Source organism: Molothrus aeneus, chromosome 3, assembly GCF_037042795.1.
Source record: "Molothrus aeneus isolate 106 chromosome 3, BPBGC_Maene_1.0, whole genome shotgun sequence".
Taxonomy (NCBI): domain Eukaryota; kingdom Metazoa; phylum Chordata; class Aves; order Passeriformes; family Icteridae; genus Molothrus; species Molothrus aeneus.
This window is the reverse complement of record NC_089648.1, coordinates 43,237,912-43,259,449: the sequence shown is the minus strand read 5'-3', so window position 1 is coordinate 43,259,449 and position 21,538 is coordinate 43,237,912. Positions and strand designations below refer to the sequence as shown.

Sequence of the window (21,538 nt, the reverse complement as noted above, 5' to 3'; positions counted from 1 at the left end):
CATGTTGATTTTGGTATTTGGTCTCGGTGCTCTGGCTGTTGGGAAGTACTGCAGCTGCTGGAGTCACTTTAAGCACACATTTTCCAAGCTAACGCAGAAACCCCACTGGCTCTGGCGGAGAGCCGCGGTGCTTTGAAAGCATCTGCCGGATGCCTATGACCCCGCACCGACTTCGCTCCGCAAGTTTCGCGCCCCAGAGGCGACACTGATCCCGAGAGCGGCTGAGCGTTCCCATCCCCGCGCCCCCGGAGGGCTCCGAGGGTCGGTCCCCGCGGGCTGCGCGGACCCCGCTCTGCTCCCGGGGGCGATCCCCGTGGCGGATCCCGCGGCAGCGCCCCGCTCGGGCTGTGGGAGCGGCCGCGGGGTCCCGGGGCCGCCGCTCCGCCCGCCCCGCGCTGCCATTGGCGGCGGCCCCCCCGCTCCGCCGGCCCCGCTGCCCGCGCTTATAGCGGCGGGACGGCGCTGCCGCGGGCGCCGGGAGCCGCCGGGATGCGCGCCCCGCCGAGCTGCCCGCGCTGGGCGCTGCTGGCCCTGGCGCTGCCCGTCCTGGCGCTGCCCGCAGAGCCGCTGGAGCTGCTGCCCCACGGCGAGGAGCGCGGCGATGCCGCGCTGGAGCCCGGGGACGATGTGCACTCGGCGGCGCTGGAGCTGAGCACGGCGCTGCACTTCTACGGCGCGGCTGTGCGCTCCCTCTATGTAAGTGTGGGGCCCCCTCTGGCTGCCCGCGGGTCGGAACCGCTCCTGGGCGCTCCTCGGGGAGCTTTGGGTGGGTGCGCCGTGGTGCTTGTGGGGTCCGTGTGGATTGCGTGAGTGCCGAGGTCAGAGGTCGGCCCAAAGAACTTAATTGTTCCAGTTGTGTTCAGTCAGATATCGGGGCCGTGTTAATTCCCTTCTCACACTATGGCGGGGGCAGATTTTTCTAGGTGCACAGCCTCCGCTGGGAGACAATTCAACAGACAGTAGGAGCGCAAAGAAAATGCAATCGATTAGCCGGAGTGAATGCCATCCCCAGGCGTTTTCTGCACTCATCCAGAGTGTTCGGCTCAGAAACATCCTCCTTGTGGTCTGCTTTGTGTGTTTCAGCATGCCAGAGTCACAAAACTGAAATGGGGTGTCCAGCCAGCAGCCTAACCTGCAAGAAGACTTGCACCTCTAAGCACTGGGAGATGTTTCTGTTCCTCAATGTCTTGGGCACTCTCAGGTGTTCGTTGCTTTGAGTGTCTTAAAGCATCCTTGATGGTCTTGTACAGGCCATAATTTCTCTGTGAAGAATATGTGTGGCCTCCTTGTTTACAGATTTATAGAGTGGAAAAGGTTGAAGAAATATGTGGAGACAATAAGAGTGATCAAAGAGGAGGAAGTCCATATCCATAGTAACTGCAGGCTTTGGGCTGCAAGCACATCTCAGCCTTGTGTGCATGTCTCACAGCTGAATCTGCATCCCAGAGTGCTGTGTGCATGTGTATAGCTGGTGGGGAGGGTGTTCAGTATTTGAAGGTGGGATTGAAAACAGATTGTCTGGGGCAGAGCTGCTCAAAAGCAGCCATAAGGAGAACAGTTTAAAATGGCAGCATGTCTTCAGAACACTGCAAGGGTACTGCACACTTTATCATTGCCTCTTTCCCCTTAAGCCCCACCTATGCTAGCAATTGAACATGCTGAGTAGCATGTTTAGAAAGGTTTTGGTAGGGAAGGCACAATGTGTTTAGTGTATTAATCTGGTAAATGTCATCTCACCTCCCTGGCCAGATAAAGCAGTGTGGTTTAGTATCATGGATCTAAGAGGCAACTCAGTGGATTAACATACATGGAGACACTTGGGAAACTAGAGCTCCATGTGATTGCAGTCATTCAAAATTTGATGTAGTTCCCATGCACTTGAGTCTGTTTCATGGGTACTCACTCAAGATATAACTTGCTGATGCTACACTGAGGTGTAATAGTGCTGACACTTAAGTTACACTCCTTTTCATTGTCCATACTGCCACTACTTAGATAAATCCTGACATCATATCTGAAATCTAAAATTTTGAGGGATTTGGGTTATGCTTGTGTGGAAAACGGGTGTTGTTCACTGAAGCTGACTGAGATGAAGTATTAGGTGGAGTTCAGACTTCAGTTTGACCCTTAGTTCATTGTCTTGCCTTCTGTACTCTAATTTGGTCACTGATTAGTCAAACCAAGTAAAAAATATGCCTTTAAAAGCACAAAAATATTCTTGAAACATAGTGGACTCTATATTCAGCCACAGAGAAGCAAAGATGACAAGTAGTATGTCAGGTAAGCCACAGAGACAGGACAGAGTTTTCAAAGAGCAGTAAATTGACTTACCAGTCTAGGTTTCTTTAGTTTAATGACCCTGTTACTTGCCCTGCCCTCAAACAGCAACAGTTCTAATTAGTTTTTGCCTGAAAGAATACCCATGTAGTGTCTATTTCCAAATCCCTTCCAGGGCTCTGCCAGCATCTCTCAGTACTAAGAATGGGCACTTTTAATAAATGGCATTTCAGTATCAGTCTATACGCTATGCAGAGGCTTTTTCTTGCACTGAACAATGTGCAAGCATTGCAGAACAGAAGCACAGTACAGACTTCATGGGGGTAGGGAGAGGAGAAGCATACCTGTTAAGGAAATGCACTGAGCAGTTTTTAATGCATTTTCACAATACATGTCTTTATTGTATATTTGCAATGTGTATTTATGAAGCTCTACAATCTTGCTTGGCTGGAGTATCCGATGTATTGCTAGTTGGTAGTAAATATTATCAAGCTGATACAATTGACATTTAGTGCACATGATTTTATGTAGAAATTCTATGTGGATTTTCTTTCTATCTTTTTTAAGAGTTGAGAAGCTAAGTTAGCTGCACACATTAATAGAAAGGCAAGGCATTCTGTGAAGAGATTGTTTAGTACCAAGTTGTCATAAAATCCCTGGCAACAAAGTCTTCCCTCACAGAAAGAAGAGAACACTTTTATTTCATATAAGTGGAAACAGACTTTCACATATTGTAATCTTCAATATGGTGCTTTTGCTTGTAAAATTTATAGCGTTGAACTCTATCACTAACCAGTACTATTCCATTTGTTTTGTTTTAATAGCACACTTCTATTAAGGCTTTTTCAGTTTACGCTAAAACTCACTGGTGTGGAAAAATTGAAGGATTAGGGGTTACCTCCATTTAGGAAAGAATTGAGACACCTCTAATGCAAGCTTGGTTCAATTTTTTTAATCCTTACTTTTATTAACTCCTTAAATTAATAGTTGGTCATGTTTGTATTGGAAAGCTTTGTTGCTTTAAGTCAATTGTCACTTCATTATAAAAATAAATTCAAATTTTCTAAACATTTTTTTTATTCAGAAATATTCAAGTCCATAACATGCCTCTTCATTGAACAGGGAGAAAGTGCCTCATTTGTTAGAAACTTTAATTTTTTGTTGTACATACAGAGATACAATTTTTCTTTTAACAGAAATACTCCTTACTTTGAATTCTTCTTCTCACTTGGTTTTTGAGGTGGACCTATAATTGTGTGTGTGTGTTATTGGTTCTGCTACAAACCACAAATGTATGCTAACTATGTGTGTAATCCAGAAGTTTAACATGCTAAAAATACATCTATGTTAGTTCCTGTCAATTTAAATAGTGTTATACCCTAAAAGGAAAGACTACTCTAAAGCTTGTCTTTAGACAACGCCCACCTGAGGCCTCTTTTCCCCCCTCTCCCTTTTGACAGGAATGATGCTTTGATGAAACCCAGTACTTAACCAAAATTACTACTTTTTATTTTGGGATTCACCCTTAAAGCCATGTTTGTGACCTCAAAAGAAGCAGGGTGAAGTTAAAGGAGTATTCACTGTATTTGTCAATATAAACGTGTTGTTAAATCTGAAAGATAAAACCTTTTTTTTTTCATTATTGGTGAGTTTCTTTTTTTGCTTTAAAAATCATTGCACAAATTGAGCAGCTTGTTTATTTATTTTCATGTGATGGCTTGCAAATGTTTTCTGGGTTATAGAAACATTCCCTTAAAGCTGAACTGTCTCACTTAAAAACCTCCTTTAAAAAATGAGGTTTGCATCTCCTTAATAAATTTACTTTTTACACTAGATTTTTTAGCAAATAGGAAAGGTATAGCTAGATGCATGTCACTAGGAGGTGAAAAGAGGAGGGCCATTTCTTCTGGCTTCTTCTTTATTCTGCAGTATTAACTATTCCTGATTGTATTTTCTCTTAATGCTATTTTAATCCCTGCCATAAATGGGGGATCATGAAGCTGCAAAATCTACATACACCAGATCTTATGAACACCATGGAATTTGTTTAAAATACCTCAAACTCCAGTCATCTCTCACAAGAGGATTTAGGAGAGGGTAGGGCTGTTTTTGTACCAAAAAAATGTAAGAAAGCAGAAGGAAAATTTTAACTTCCACTAAATTTATAACTTTAAAGAGGGAGTGCATCTCTTTGCTAAAAGTTCTTAGCAAACAGATTTAAATGTCCACCACTCTCCATCCTGTCTTCCAGTGGTATAGTATAATTGGTGGGTTTTTATTTTCAGGTCACGTTCTAGCTTTGCTTTATAGGAATATGAAGCCTTTTCTAGTGTGTTCAGATGTTGTAGGAGTTCTGGGAACTTTTCTGGACTAGATTTCTCTTATATATCCAACTCCCGTTGCAGGGTCTGTAATTAGGTAACCCATGCTGTCTTTTTAGTTCTTTATTCCTCAGATCTATAGCTCACCTTAGGGTCTTTGGTCACTGTCAAGTCATGAATGAGTAGTATAAAAATTTTCACATTCAGCTTCTTCTCCCCCTTTCTAACATGACCTTTCCCAACATGTTTGCACAGATTATTTACTGCTTATATACCTTAGATATACTGTTCATGCATAAAGCCAACTCGCCTATTTTTTTACATGATCTTAACTTTTTAGTATTTTACGCTCTAGCTACAAATGAAATTGTACATCTGCAGAAAATACAGTCGGCATATGTTGAGGCACTTTTAAAATTTAAAATAAATTCTGATCTACTGTGGGAACTATTTTGCCAAGTTTAGCTAATGGTTTGTGATAAGCATTATCCAGTTATACACCAAGCTGACTGACCACTGGTCTGTGACATGCTCTGACCCTCTGGATAGCCAAAGGAGAGTTCAAGGCATAAGTGTTTCTTGTGTCTGGAGGAGTGCTCTGTATCATGATTGTACTACACTTTTTTCTGATTTACTGTGTGTAGCAGCAGTGGGGGCCCAGATTTTAAAGATGTTGCCAAGGCACTAGTAGCCAGCATCCTTGATGGGCTTGCATAGACCACAATATTCTTCTGTGAAGAATATGTGTGGGTTCCCACTGGCCTCCTTGTTTACAAATTTGAGTGGAAAAGGGTGAAGAAATATGTGGAGACAATGAAGAGTGATTGTCAAGACAGAGAGCAGCTCTTAGCCAGGGAGTGCATGAGTAGACTGGGGGTCGTCGTTCTGGAGGAGAAATTACATAGCGGGAGAGACTGGGTAGGATTTTTTTATGTCCCAATACAAAAATTAGGGCCATCAAATGTAGGTGGAAGCCAGACTGAAAACAAACAAAAGTAGGAGAGACCTGAGTCACAAATTCATGGAGTTCCTTTTTATGGATTTTGTGGATGCCTAGAGTTTGTATGTGTTAAGGGAAGACTCAACAAATATGAGAAAGGCATCCACTGAGGAAAAACAGTCAAACCACAGGGAATCCCTGGAGGTAGATGCAGTTGGAGGCACACTGGAGAAGTATGTGCATGTCTTCTTTTGCTGAATCTCTAAGCTGGCAGGCTACTGGGCTAGGTGGCCTTGGAGTTTGAGTCAGCAGCCATTCTGACCCACTTCTAGGCATTTGTAAAGATTTTATCATGTTGACAGTATCTTGACTGTGTAAAGAGATCCAGCAACAGTTTGTTCTTCTTGGACTTACAAGAATCCTTTCTGTGGGAGATTGCAGCTTTAATTTCATAGCTTATAATGACAGTTCTGGGACCTCTCTCCCATTTTGAGTCACTTGTGTATGTGGCAGCAGCTCTAGAGTGAGCACCTGGCTGCCTGCAGGTAGCCAGATGTGTCCTGTTAGCAGGTAGTCCAAGACTTGGAGGTGGATTTGTATGTGGCTGAGTCAGTGCCAAGCACAGCTGGTGGAAGGGCTAGGCACAAAAAGCTGTGTGTGAGCACTTTGTGCAGACCCTCAAGGTCTTGCTCGCTGCTTGTGTGTGTGAGAACCAGCTCTGGTTTGCCAGTGGAGTTTGGCTGTCACACTTGGGTGTGCCCTAGCACCTATATATGTATGTATTTATCTCAATTTTAATCAGAGGTGGCTGACTGTGAATCCTCATCTCAATGATGGGTTGCATCTCCCTGAGTCAGTACCTATGCATTTGCAGACCAAGAGTTTCACTTACATATGTAAATTCCTTCCCCCAACCCCCTTCAAGTATTAGACCCATTTTCCTACCAGACTGTGTCAGGGCACTCAACTGTAAAGTAATTTATAGTGTGGCCTATATCTGCTGTGGAAATTCTGTCTCTTAGGCTCTATAGCCTCTGGTATAAGGGCTGTGCTCTGTGCTCACATCATATCTTCAGAGGGAGCAGCAGCTTGTAATCCTTGCACAGTAGCAGAGAAGTTCCTAGGAGGGTGGCTGTAGTGAAGTGAAAACCAAAGCAGCCTTGGCCAGGCAAAGAGAAATCTGTATGTCTTCCCAAAAGACTTTCACCCAGGCTATTACAATATGTAAGCATGGAGTAGTTTTTTTGGGTTGGCATCTATGTGTGAATTTATTCTTTGCTCAGAAATTCTATCAGCTTCTGAAGCATTGGTGGGAGGGTTATGTATGTCCCTGTTAGAAGAGGCAATAGGTGTCTGAAATTTAAATAGCTAAAATCTTTATCTAGGGAAAAAAGGCTGTTCCATCTGTGTAGTTGACCTCTGATTTTGGGCAACTGAAATCTCAGGACTCCCGACATGGGATAAAAAACACACAAGCTTAAAAACCACAGTTACTTTTTAAATACAAAGCTGACTTTTGATTCAGTTTCTGTTGGAATTAAAATATTGTGATCTGGAGCACATGTGTGGGAGACAGTTGTATGAACAGAATTTGTGTTATAATTTTCATCTTTTTATTAGATTACCACTAATGGGATTATTGCAGTGAATGAACCCTCAAGTGAAGAAAAATACCTTGGTCAATTCCCAGTGAGTTTTGGGGCTATTGCTCCTTTTATGGCTGATCTGGACACAACAGATGGACGTGGAAATGTGTACTACAGAGAAGATTCATCCTCAGATGTCTTGCAACTTGCATCAGACTATATCAAAAGAGGTTTTCCTGAGACTGCTTTTGATCCCAGCAGTGTTGTTATTGTCACATGGAAGCTTGTGGCTCCTTTCCAGGCACCAGGAGAAGATCATGCTTTGGAAGAAAAGGTGAATGTTAATCAGAGCTTTAAGTCATGTTGGACACATGCTCAGCTAAAGTGTTACACTGTTGTTACACTGTAACCTTTTGCTTTGAAGGCTTGAAGTTCTGTGTGTTTAAATTAATTCTGCGGACCTAAGAATGTACATCATCATCGAAAAGGCTGCAGCAAAATAGAAGTTTCCACAACTTTTATTTGAGATTTATTTTAATAATGTTTTATTAATTCAAAAGATAATGCTTGAAACTACATAGCTGATTTAGTTGTTTCCTAATGATTCTTATTTGAATGTTAAGTGTGTTGTGATAATAACTGAACCAGAATATCCTGACCTCTCTCTGTGAAATGTAATCCTGCTGGCATGCATTTTTCAAAAGACTCTTAAGTAATTTTGACATCAAACTATGTAAAATCAGATAACTATATGGACTAGTTGGAACTTAAGCCCATTTTGAACAGATGATATTGCATTTAGCAAAAGCTCATGTTTTGTAGTTAGTATTGGGTTAAGAAACAGCTAAAGGTTATTTTTGTTATTATTCACAAATCATTTTTCCCTTTTTAAACCATGCAGGTACTATCCTGCAAGGATATGTAACTTTGTATACCGTTATAAAAGTTGATTATAAAGTCTGTATTATAGTTATCAAAGTTGATGAGAACATTACTTAAAACATTTTTTTTATGTCAACATCCAATTTCTTTTGCTGAACTTGGCACAAGCATTGTGTTTATAGTAACAATGCTGCACCCTGATAGCAATGAACAGCTGATGTCTGAGGTGCTGTCCCAGTGGTTCCTACAGCAGGCAGTAGTGTTCCTGTGGGAAATTACTTGAGCAACATGAAGCTTGAACTTCAAACATTCTGTTTACAGATTTTTTTATTTAGTCTATCACATCTGTTATTTTAAGGAAATGAAATAGCGTCCTATAGCACTGCAGAACTTAAAGTTGTTATGCTTTGGGCAGCCTATCTGACTATTTCCTACAGATTTAATTTACTTTTGATAAATTTTTCTTTTTAATGAAAATTCTGATTTTCATTTTGCATTTAAAAAGAAAAAATTACTTCTTCTTAACTATTTTGATGTGAGTAAAAGTGTGTTAATTTTTTTTTTTCCACAGAGGAACACATTCCAGGCTGTCTTAGCCTCTTCTGATTCCAGTTCCTATGCTATTTTCCTTTATCCAGAAGATAGCTTGCAGTTCTATAGCACGTACTCCAAGAAGGACAATGAAAATATTCCTGCTATCGTTGGCTTCAGTCAAGCCTCTACAAACTACTACTTTTGGGAAAACCCAGGATCCTACAATGTCATTGCAGAAGATGAAGACAGCATTAGAAAGCTTGTCAAGTATGCTTTTTGCTTTGTTTAAACTCCTCAAGAAAACATCAGAGTTCCATGGTTTTCTTAAATGTAGCATGAATCAATGAGAACTAATAAGATCCCATTAGCCATTGCATGGGAAGTCACAAGATCTGCCAGTGATAAATATCCACCCCCTTGAGGACTTCGGTGGAATTTGTTAAAAGTCCATATTCCCATTGTTACTGGTAGGAATTCCAGTATACTTAGTTCTTCTATAAGTAGTACCACTTAGACTTCAACTCTTCATAATCTATCCTGGGCAGGTTGCTTTTGTGAGTTGTGTTTTTGAAAGAAAGAGTGAACTATCAGGAAAGGGAATGAGCTAGAAAGTTTTAGTAAGTGGTAGTAAGATCTTTGTGGCCCTAAAATCTTCTCCTGATCTTGTCTTCTTTGGAGACAAGAAAGTTAGAAATTCTCAACAGTGTTTTGGATGAGGAGAAAAAAAGTTACCCAAACTGTCAGGGGTTTTCCACAGCTGAATAAACTGTACCTGTAGGTAAGTATGTAATGTAGGTAAGATAATTAGACAGCTTTGTCCTGACACTTTGCAGTGAAGGATAACATTGTGTGTAGGCTAGGAATACCACACAGCTTGTTTTATTTGGCCTGTGCTTCTCTTTGACAGAAGCAGCAATGCTGGGAAGCAGGGCGTTTGGGTGTTCGAGATTGGTAGCTCATCTGACAGTATCATGCCTGCCAACATCAGCAATATTTTGGAGAGCGTAGAGCCCAACGAAGAAGACCAGGAGATGACTTCTAAGCCCTTTATGTCTGACTATGGTTCCACTGAAATAACACAGCAGTATATCACAAGTAGCACAGACAGCACTGAAGAGGATCAGCACCTTGTCACATACAGTGTTCCTCAGCTAGCTGCAGAAGACTTTCTGACTTCATACCAAGAAGTAACAGGAACACCTTCAACTGAGTCTTTTTACAGTCCTCAAAATTTCCCGACAGCAAAAGCTCCACCTCGCCACTTTCGGATCCAGCAGTTCCCCCCACAGCCACCTCAAGTCATAGATGTGGAAGAATTTGATGAAACTGGAATAGGTAAGGTCTTTGGTACAGCTGAGCTTCTTTTAACCTGGACAGGCTGCAAAAAAGACATGTGAAGGAAATTAAATTACCAAAAAAGCAATTTTTCCTTCGCACTTGCTTAATATCTGAAAATCTGGACACCTGTCATAAGATTGTGTTATTTATTGAGGTAGTTAATTTGGATGTCACCTCGGATGCAGTTTTTGCCGGTTTAGTAAACTAGTTCCCAAGTCAAGCTCACAGACCTTTCTCAGATATGTTGCTGAATACAGATGACTTAATAGAGGTTGGGAATAGAAGCTGTCGTAATTTTTTTTGGCTAGGTTTTCATGGCCTCAAGTCTTAGAAGGGTGGAACTAGCAATTCTAAGTTCTAATAAAGCATTTCTAGAAATTTCAGAGGCGTGTGACTGCAAGCCCAGATGTTAATTCTTTCCTGAAGCAGGTGTGAGAATTGCGATCTTCATTAAATAACAAGGTAAAACAGTTAGGATTATAGGGTGCATCAGTTGCTGCATGGTCCTGGGTACTGTACTGATATGTTTTGTTCTAAAGTTAAAAAGTCCCCTTTTTGTTTTGATTCAGAAACAAGGACAAATAAAAATTACGTGTTTAGCTTTGACAGGAATTTTAACTGATCTGTGTAAATATAGTTCTGCTGAAGTCAGAATTAAACAGTTTTCCAACTAAATAATTCAACAATAGACAATAATTCAACAAAAGACAGCTGAAGCCCTGAGGTTTACTACAAAATAGTAGGAAGTTGTCTGCCTATTGCAAGGTTAACTAATATCAATTGCAATAGTTTGCTTTCCTTAAAGAGAAAATAAAAATCTGATCAAGTGAGCCCAGAGATACTTTTAAACTAGTCCAGTGATATGTGAATACCACAGTAAGTGCATGAAATATAAATGTCTGGTCTTATTTTCCACAGTGTTTCGCTACCACACAGATGTCCAAGAGACCTGTGCTAACAACCGTCACCAGTGCTCTGTTCACGCTCTTTGCAAGGATTATCCCAGTGGGTTTTGTTGCAGTTGTATTGCTGGCTACAAAGGAAATGGCAGACAGTGTGTAGCAGAAGGTAACTGGTTTGAAATTTAGAAACATAAGCAACAATTACATATGGAGGTCTTGAATGATGTGACCTGTATTCAATTCCAGAAAAGACTTGATAGAAACTTTTTGAAAGACTTATCACTGGGATATAGTGAAAGGCATTTGAATCAGTGAGCTCTACTTTTTAAAATGGTTTTTTGAGTGAAGCAAATTATTTTGAGTGGTCAATTATAGGCTTTATGCATTTTAATGTGACTTTCTGGAAAAAATAAACTTCTTCTGTAACTGACATTATTTAAAAGAAAACATAACATCCAGTGGTATTTCCTAGAATTAGTCATGAAGTTCCAACGTGTTATAATCTGATATGGTCCTCACTCTAGAAATGGGCAGTTCAAAGTGATGAGCAAATTAACTTTGATCATTGAACCAAAGAGCATGGCTCCTCTTTGATTCTTAAGCTGCTTTACTAAAGGGTGATCTGACAGATTTCTGTTAAATACCCATTTAAACTTTGTTCCCGTGTAAAATCCATAAAGGAATTTCTTATGTATACACTTGTAATCCTCATAGTGATTTGGCTCAGAGCACAGATGCGTTTCAGCAACTCAAATAGTTTACTGCAAGACTGTGTTTTATAAACCAGGAAAGCAAAACCTAATACTTAGCTGTCAGTTCATAAAATTGGATTTTCCATAGAAAGAAAAGAAGGATCTGATAATAGTGAAATTAAAAGTTCCATGTAGGAAATTATAAACAGGAGAAAATTAGCAATCCAAAATAGCTACTTCTGTATAACACTGACAGTCTTCAAAATGGCCAGTAGTTCAGAGCCAAGAAATGTAATAGATTAGAATAACAGGTAAATTATTCTAATGCCTAATGACATTAGTCTCTTAATAGGGAATGAACAAATTTGCATTCAGTGTGTATCGATATGAAGTGTGATCCTAAGGAGTTTGTCTGCCACTTATTGCCAGATAACTTCATAAGTGTTACGGTGTATCTTTGCAGACAGAACTTTCAACGATGATAAAGAGCATCTCTTGAGGCAAATTTGACCATTTAATCATCCACATAAGACAAGACACTTGCATGTGACTACATAAGCAAGTGAGCACGTGGCAATTTCTTGTCTGAACTCTGAGTATTTCTTTGCCATTTATTTCAACACTAAGCACTGAACATTGCAAACACTCTGGACATGTTCCTTGGAGAGTATGAGAATGCTGTTATTTGGTTCTGATGTGTTGTATTATTTGCCAGGTTCTCCTCAGAGAGTCAACGGCAAGGTCAGAGGAAGAATCTTTGTAGGAAACAACCCTGTCCCAATTGTATTTGAGAACACTGATCTCCACTCCTATGTTGTGATGAACCAAGGACGTGCCTACACTGCCATCAGCACAATCCCAGAGACTTTGGGGTATTCTTTACTACCTCTTGCCTCTATTGGAGGTATCATAGGATGGATGTTTGCTGTGGAACAGCAAGGATATAAAAATGGATTCAGCATTACTGGTAACTTCTAAATTAAAATAATGTTCAAAATTGCTATGTTTTCCTCTATCTTGATAGAAAAGAAATTTGTATTTAGAATCAATATAGGGTGAAAACACACATCTATTCTGAGCTGCAAAATGTGTTTTTTGTAATCAAATTTCTCACTGTTTTTCTTGTTTACAATACATAGACAATGGACCTTTTAATTTACTCTCAGTGTACAACAACTAAGTGTTAGAGAGAAGATTGACTTGGCAGTTTCTCTTCAAAAAAGTGATTTTTTAAAAAGATCTGTTGGGGGAATTGTTACTAGAGTGTACATAGTTACTATAAAAAGCTTCTCCTAAGTCTTCAAGAGCTTTAACTTGTTAAATCTCTGATTATACCAACTGAGCAAAAGAGAAACAGTAACCTCACCTCCTGAGGGTCTGAAGCACTTAACAGAAACAGCTGCTGCATGGCATGCAAATGACTCTGTTAGCTAGTTTGAGGGAAACCCCTGCTCCCAATTTGAGCTTTTCATAAGAGATTAAGGCCAAATCTGGTTGGTTATGCTGCTGTGAATTCAAGCTGTAGATTCAATCTGTTCTAGCAGAACATGTGTTTCTCTTGAAAATTTGATCCTTTACAGACTTGTAATATAAATTCAGTTGAACAAAACTTTTTAGTTTGGGATTTTCTTGGATTTGGTATGTTTGAAGCTTGTTCTGAAATTTACAACATACATTCCACTTGGTTTTGATTTTGAAACAAATGTACTGGATTTTGATTTTTTTTTTTTAACTCTCTGTACTCCTAATGGAAATTTTCTCTAAAATGTCCTTTTAAATGGTAGGATAAGGCCTACTGCTATTAGCTTAGTCAGAACTTCTTTTTAATTTTATTAAAAAGAATGCCTCAGGGCAAGGATTTATGATTTATTATGTGCAGTTCTTAAAAAAATTTGCTTGCAGTATCCAAGTATATTATCAGTATGCCTCTGAAAGTTATTTCATTAGAATCACAAGATATTAGCAATTGTGCTACATCAACACTTGCAGACAATAGTAATTTATATTTTATCTATTAGAAGCCATATTTGGAATAGAAGGAATTGGAAACCTCTCTATTATGTTTAGTGTTAAACCAATTATCTTTCTTTAGGTGGTGAGTTTACACGGCAAACAGAAGTAACTTTTCTTGGCAACAATGAGAAGCTGGTTGTAAAGCAGAAGTTCAGTGGCATTGATGAACATGGTCACCTCACCATCAGCACAGAAATGGAGGGCAGAATACCTGAGATCCCATCTGGGGCATCAGTCCATATAGAGCCCTACACCGAACTCTACCACACCTCTAGTTCTGGTAAGGTTCCATAAGGATGAAATGATGAGAAAGTGCACGAAGCAGAGATTAGGACAATCTGAAAAACATTCTTTTATTACTTTTTTAACAAGTGTGTTTAGGACCCTTTGACTTTTAGAAAGTTGCATTTTGTCCCTTAGGAAAAGGTATCAAAAGAAGGTGGGTTTTGAGTGGGACAGTGCAAATATTTCTAATATTTTCATCAAAAACATACAGGTTTAACTTTCTCTGAACTGTTGTTTGCAAAACACTCTTGATTTCCCTTTTTGCTGACCTTTTTTTTTAATGCTGTTGATGGCAGTGTACGAGGAGTAAAGGTTTTCTTTGTAAATCCACAGCCCTTTAGCCCTGTACTGGTGTATAGCTTTTTGTGGTAATGTCATTAAGTGAGCTGTGATCTTTGAGACTAAACTCATTGTTTACCACTGTGTCTCACGTGAACTTCATTACAATGAAGCTGCAAGCATTTATCAGTATTATTTGAGCTGAATTTTAACAACCAATTGGAAATTACCTCTTAATTCCCTTATCAGTTTCCTGCATTGTCTCTTCAGTACTCCTCTCTCTCAATTGCTTTCTCACCAATCCTAGGTTTCCTAAGAGAACCATTCTTCATTCACTATTTACAGGACAATCTTGCTTTGCTTAATTATTTTGCTTTCCTCTTCCTGGATAAAATGGTGGGTGTTTCAATACAGAAAGTGGAGAAGTGAGGTTGGACTTTTCCTGCTGGCCAGCCAGCCATCAAAGAGATGAATACTACAGATGAAGCAGCCTGTGGCGCACCCACGTGCACATGAATTCTGGAGATACTGCACTTTTCTCCAAGGGTGCACTTTTGGTTGCCAGAGCTAGAAAATAGTGTGGTTACATCATCACTGCCTTATTTTCACTAATGTCTGAGTTTGGTAGTCAGTAATGAACCTGCTTGTGCTTTGCCTGTTGTTTTGGACTGGGAGGAGGAGGAAGTGGAAGCAGCAGGAAGCTTCTGCTTTGTGCTGAACAGCTTGAGAGTTTGGACAGTATCTGGTTTACAGAACAGTTGTCTACTTGGCAGAAATGCTGTTCCCATGGAGGTAAAGTCAGGGGCTGGAGGGAGATGACTCAAACAGCTGCAAATCTGCTGTCCTATGGCATATCTAATGGACTTAGCAGAAATCCAGCTTTAGCCAGCTGCTGCAAGTGGATTGATATAGGTGTGTTCTGGTGTCCAAACAAAGAATACTGGTGTTCTGAGGACCCTTCCTACAGTGGGAAGATCCACAAGCCCAGATCTTTTTGAAGAGTTTTGTTCACAATTTTTCCTAGTACAGAAAACTATTGTGAAGCATGCGGGAGCTCTCAGACATGCAGCTTCTTCAGGGCTCTGTTAAAATCCAAGGCTAGTAGCCTACAATGAACTAAAAAGTGGGTGTAGTTTAGGCTGGTGAGATGACTGTCCTTAGCTTGGGGATCTGAAAAGGAACCTAAAGCAATCTGAGTTTGCTGAGTTGAATTTTCCTTTCGTTACGTAGGAATCCACCAAGTTGAATTTTTTAAATATGTCAAAATATATCAAATTACTCATTTCTAAAAACTGTGATCCTGAGAACAAAGTATACTCCAGTGCTCGTTCCTTTGCATGGAAATGCATCCCCTTTCACAGCTTCTAGCCTTTGAAATTCCCATTTGCACTACACAGACTGCATCCCAAGTCTACAGATAGCATTTGACAGGGTGCTTTTAGTCTCTGCTCTGATCAGTGTGTTTGCTGTCATGTCACAGTGATCACTTCATCGTCCTCGAGGGAGTACACGGTGACAGAGCCAGAAAGGGATGGAGTGGCTGCCACCTACACGGGTGCCTATCAGTGGCGCCAGACCATCTCCTTTGATGAATGCATCCATGATGACTCCCCCCATTCTGCTCCTGCCACTCAGCAGCTCTCGGTGGACAGTGTGTTTGTCCTGTACAACAGGGACGAGCAGATCCTGCGATACGCCATGAGCAATTCCATTGGCCCCATCAGTGGTACGTATTTTAGATAGGTATACAACTTTTGCTTTTTCTCTTTTGTAAGCAATTAAGAGCAGTCATCCATTTTTTTTTTTTAGCCTGCCCTAGATGGGTGTTAATGAGTTACATGAATTAATTTCATTATTTAGTAGCAGTCCAGATCCACCAGTGAAGGAGAGAAATGGAATTATTGAAAATTTGTATTTTTACTTGAGAAAGAGAATTTAAGTGATGCTGTGTTGTTGAAAGTCACTGGGGTTTATGTCTAATTCCTTGAAATACTCTCAATACACCACCTTGAATCTATTTACACTTGGATGCATGGAGTGTGTTGTTCATCTTTACCTTATTTGTAGTTCCTCTATTCATTTTTTTCTGGGGGGACACTGTCCCCCCCTAAAAGAGAGAAGAGAGCAAAAGAGGGGAATGAGATTTACCACGGATGAGTTTCTATAATTTATCTTGAAACATAGCATTTTATCTTTGAATTGTAGGCTGCTTTTGAAAGGTATTTTTTAGATGAGCTGTCCAAGCTTCCACTAATATCAGAAAGAAAGCAAGGAGATTATTTGAAAATGCACACCAGATGAGTATAAAACCAGGCTGTGTTCACTTTTGTTTGTTATAAAATAAAGTTCTGCTAATTAAATGAATAAACCAAGCTGCTGGGAATCATGTTTTGAGTCTTGTGTCAGTGACTGGAAAATGAATTTTCTTTCTATCTTGTTCTTTAGCAAGGTTTTTGTGGCTCTTTTTAAACTCAGTAGTCCTCTGTACAAGGTAACAAGGAATACAGGTGCTATTAAATACATATCTAAGATATCACCTGCAAGGCCCTTTCTTCCTGATGCAAAAAATGTGTTTCCTTGTTTAAAGTGCATTATGAGCACATTAAACCTGGAAACATATTAAACTTGGAACCTCATTCCTGGCCTTAACTGGGTGCTATTACTTGGACAGAGTCATCAAGGCTAAATATGGTCTCTCTTGCCAGATGGTTCAGCTGATATTAACCGGAACCCTTGCTACACTGGCACTCATAACTGTGACACCAATGCTGTGTGCCGTCCAGGAACTGGGAATCGTTTTTTCTGCGAGTGTTCGATTGGCTTCCGCGGAGATGGAAACGTTTGTTACGGTATCAAAACACTTCAACGCATTGCAAAATGAAAGCTAGTGTAGAATTTATATTGCTTGGGGTATATTGACCCTCAGGACTAGCCATTCCAGCAAAATGAACTGCCCTGAGAAGCTGATTTTAAGGTTAGAGGGTTGCTGGGCTAGGTATCTCAATAATCAAAGTAAGCAGGTTTGTCTGTCTTGAAGAGTATGTTTTGCTATCTTGCAAAGCATCTTTCCCACCCAGTTCATCTTTTTATAAAATATGTGGAAACTTAGTTGTGAGAACTTTACTGTATTGTAAGTTCTGGTTAAAATGAGTCAGCTGGGTTAAAAGTTCTCAAGGGAGATGAGAAATAGGAAATGCACATGCGACAGAGCACAGATATGTGCAATTCATTGAAATTATCTTTTTCACAATCTACTTTGAAAATCCATTTCTGTTCCAAAAGACTCATATTTCCCAGTTCGTTCTACTCTGTATTCCTAGTGTGTTTGGTTTTTGCCTTGCAATCAAATCACAGCACTAATAAGTGTTTTCAAGAAAAAATGTGTGTTAATGAAACGTGTTATTCCTATTACCTAAAAAAGTTTTGGGGCTTTTAAAACCCAAAGCACAACTCTCCTTCCACTCCAACCTTTTAATCAACTTGCTAGTGAAAACAATGGCATCACTCTGTCCCTTCCAGACCTCTGATGCTGTGAGCTGGGCAGCAGTGGATTAGAGATGTCTATGGATAATGAAGGGGGAAGCCTTTCCTAGAGTACATGCTCCCCCAGTAGTTATCATTGCTTCTGATCACCTAAGGTTGCATTTTCTTTGGCTTCTCTTTCTTCTGCAATTTCCTGTGGCATCCCCTTATTACTCCATGATAGAACTTCTCCTGGTTTGTTTTCTTCTTTTTGGTGCAGACTAACTGAGGTCACAGTTACCTCAAAACTTATTTTCAGGTTATTAATATCTCTTAAGAGGTATGGTCTATCCAAGCCATGGATAGACAGAAGTACAGAAGACAGCTATTAACCTGGAGTTCCCCAGTTTCTGTTTTTCTGGCATCCATATTAAATGCATTTTTGTAATAACTGTGATCCTTTTAACACCCTAGATATTGATGAGTGTTCAGAGCAGCCAGGGCTGTGTGGCAGCAATGCAGACTGCAACAACCAGCCGGGAACCTACCGCTGCGAGTGTGTTGGGGGATACCAGTTTGCAGCAGATGGGCAGACTTGTGTTGGTGAGTTTCATGTTTCTGAAAAGCATTGCCCACCACCCTTTGGGCTGTGATCCATCTCACAGGGATAGAAAACTCTGCTTCATGATCTGTGCTGATTTTTAGCATGAGTGGGGCTCAGGACTTTGTGCTGCAGCTCATGATTACTGGGTTTTCCTGCATTTTCTAGGTGGTGTGCTTTGGACTTTTTGGAGATTTGTGTTTTGCTGCTAATGTCTAATCCAGAGTTCAATTTAACAGATGAGATTTCAGTTACAAATTCATCCCTTGGACAAGATAGTATACAGCTCTAAACCAATGTGTCTTGGCTATTGCAGACTTATTCCGAAGTGATAATTTATCATGATGAAAAAGAGTTGTAGCTTCAGATCACTTCACTGTTAAAATATTTGCAATTTGGCTCTTAGCTCTTTTTTAATGGACCATTAAATATCGAATTCAGTAGTTGTCACCTAAACTAGTTTATTTTTCTGTAATTTAACAACTTTTTCTGGAGGAAGCCTGAATTAATCTCTCTTTGCTAGACTAAGGTTCTCCTAACAAGGGATATCTTTTCTTTTTCCTCTTTGCCCCATTTTTCACTCAAGTTGTAGAAATTCCTTTTGGAAAAAGGAATCTACAAATGGTAGATAGAAGAGAGATAATGACAAATGACAAAAAAGGAATAATGACTCTGCCTCTAGAGCTGCAACTGTCAGGATAGGATGGAGATTTATTTTTTTTCTTGTTAGAATTTTTCTTTGCAATCTGTAATTCTGTACCAAAAAAAATCTATACACACTCTTCCAGTACGGCTGGAAACTTTATACTACCAGTATGGCTGGAAGTTCCTCTTTCTTTTGGAAAGAAGTGATAACAGCCGAGGATTTTTTGCTTCTGTTGTGACAGCTTTGTGGTGGAAGTTTAGCTACCCTTTGATCAGCTAATGCATCCAGGTCATTGCTCATTATTGCAAAGACTGCTCTTCAGCAAAGAGTGAGGAGCCTTCATCTTACAGCAGAGAGAAGCATTACTTTCCCGGAGTTTGTGACTTTGCATGCTGTGTATTACACTCTCTCACAAGCCAAATTTCTCTGCTCCAGTATGAATTACAATTCACGTCTGTTCCCTAAGTCACAGTGCACCCTAATTCTCTTTCTCACAGAACAGTCAGAAAAAGCAGCTCCTTCTACCAAGGCCACTGGAAGGGATAGGGTGAGATGTGGAAGAGCAGCTTTATGTTCCTTCCGTTATGTCCAACCGAAGTTTTGTGACTTGGACCTGAAAGGGAACATTCTTCCCTCCAGCCATGACCTCACCAGCTTCACTCTACCACTTTCCCATGAAGCTGATGTTCCACTTTTAGCAAGTGCTAAGTAATTCCTTGCCCAGCTTGAAGGATTTCAGTTTGATCCCTTCCTTCAACTAAAAACAAATTGCATTTTTAAGGCTGAAGAGAGGGAAGATAAACTCTAGTTTCCCAACAGATTGAAAATACATGTCATGATAATCTTTTCACGGTGGAGGGTCTTATAACCTACCAAGAATTTGAACCCCAAAAGGGGCAACAGCAACCCTCTGTGCTTTTGCAATTTTCTCTGGGATAGCAGCTCTGACTCAGCTCCTTTGGAACCAGCCTTTTTTTTTTCATACCAGCTGTGTGATTCACTAAGTAGCTTTATAAGAGAGTTGTAAATAAATCTTGTCCTCCTCTTTGTAGGATCAGAAACAGAAAGACTTGGAGACTCCCTCTGAGGTCCAGCTCTTACCTTATGTATTTATAATACTGTTTTTAATTAATTTCTTTTTAATCTGAAACTTACTTCATCAAATAAAGATATTAATGATTCTAACAATGATGTCATTTCCTCCAGAGAAACAGACAAAATGAGTGTTTTCAGATATGGCTCTGATAGAAGATTTTTGTTATTTCCCTGCTGACACTGTGGTAGTTTCCATCTGTGTGCTGTGATGAAATGAACATTGTAGACTCATGTCCTGGCCCCCTTTCAAATCCTTGTCATAATTGTGTAAAGACAGCCTCAGTGTTAGAGCAGCTGGAACTCTGTTCCTAGATGTACAGACTGGACACCCTATTTTCAGGCCCAAAATTTTTGTAGTATTTTACCTCTTCCTATTTCAAGTACCATGATTTCCTTCCCTGTTCTCTGATGTTATAGGTAAGCATAGGCAGAGCTCCAGCAACTTCGTAAAACAATTTATGTGCGAAGTAGTGCAGTGCTTTCAGAGCCACAGCTGTCAACATGAGAAAGTTATGAAAAGCTGCAGGTCTGGTCCCAGATCTCTCCAGTAGTTGACAAATGTTTTTATCTCCCATTGAGTGAGTCACAGCTCCTATTTGTTGCCAAGTGACTGCAGCCGTGGGTCAGTACTAGGTTAGTGTAGCAGGTCACCTACCTAAATAATTGCCAGTGCCGTGAACTGGCCACTTAGCTAACATGTGAGTTAGCTCAGTGTGATGCCTTACATTTCTTCATTCAGGACTCCTTTTCACAACCAAAGCTGATATGGATATTGGGATCTGTCACTATGGTAGCTTTTCTGCCCCATTCTATATTAACAAGCACCTGTGTGGTGCTGAGCACAGTCAATTCATTGTAAAACATTAATAAGATTTAACACCACTGAAAGGGGAGATTTCAGAGGAAAAAAAAAGAAAGAAATCCAAATCCCCAGAGCAAAACCCCCTCAGTTCCTTGTTTCCTTTCTCTCCTGTAATCTTTCACAGATGTTGTTCTCTTGTATGAACTTACTATGAGGCTTAGACTTTGTGAAGGAAAGTTTGGATTTTCATCTCCTCTCTTACACATTTAACCTGCAGCTGTGGAGCATGAGGTAAACCACTGCCAGAGGGGCACACACAACTGTGACATTCCTCAGCGTGCTCAGTGTGTGTACAGTGGAGGGTCTGCCTACATCTGCACCTGCCTCCCTGGCTTCTCCGGAGATGGGCGAGCCTGTGAGGGTGGGTAGCACCATTTATTGTGGCGCTTTGATGCTCTGCATTGCACTACTGGGCTGGTCTTTGCTGTGTCCTATATCTACTTGTCATTTCAAGTAAGAAATTTCTTAGTCTGAGTCCCTGAGGCAGAAATTTTTATTAAGGATTTCTCTTTCTCTTCAATGTTTGATTCATAGAAGGTCCAAGATGAGACAACTGCAGGAATCTGCAGCTGCAGACCTTTGTCTGCTGCAACTGTTTGCACTGTATTGGTTTAAATTACAAACATGGTGAAACGTAATACTCTGATTATGTAAAAAAAATTGCATTCTGTTTCATGTCAGTCTGAGTGCAGTGGGGGAGCTTTACCTAATTACCTGTTGGAAACATGGCTAACAAAATCCTATTTCTCTTGCTATGTTAAGTCATTTCTTTGGGAAATATGGACATGTATGACTAAAATACCGTGTGAGTTAATATTGCCTA

General features: G+C 40.3%; 1 protein-coding gene across 1 annotated transcript in view; it reads left to right on the top strand.

Moving 5' to 3' along the window:
- The first annotated feature begins 489 nt into the window (after positions 1-489).
- Positions 490-21,538, top strand: part of NID1 (nidogen 1) — a 43,236-nt gene continuing 22,187 nt past the window's right edge. The window contains exons 1-11 of the mRNA XM_066545663.1: positions 490-696; positions 7,159-7,458; positions 8,578-8,807; positions 9,448-9,875; positions 10,797-10,946; positions 12,188-12,439; positions 13,565-13,765; positions 15,530-15,775; positions 16,755-16,898; positions 17,986-18,114; positions 20,933-21,076. Of these exons, the coding sequence (XP_066401760.1) occupies positions 490-696; positions 7,159-7,458; positions 8,578-8,807; positions 9,448-9,875; positions 10,797-10,946; positions 12,188-12,439; positions 13,565-13,765; positions 15,530-15,775; positions 16,755-16,898; positions 17,986-18,114; positions 20,933-21,076 (2,431 nt within the window). The remainder of the gene's footprint in view (positions 697-7,158; positions 7,459-8,577; positions 8,808-9,447; positions 9,876-10,796; positions 10,947-12,187; positions 12,440-13,564; positions 13,766-15,529; positions 15,776-16,754; positions 16,899-17,985; positions 18,115-20,932; positions 21,077-21,538) is intronic.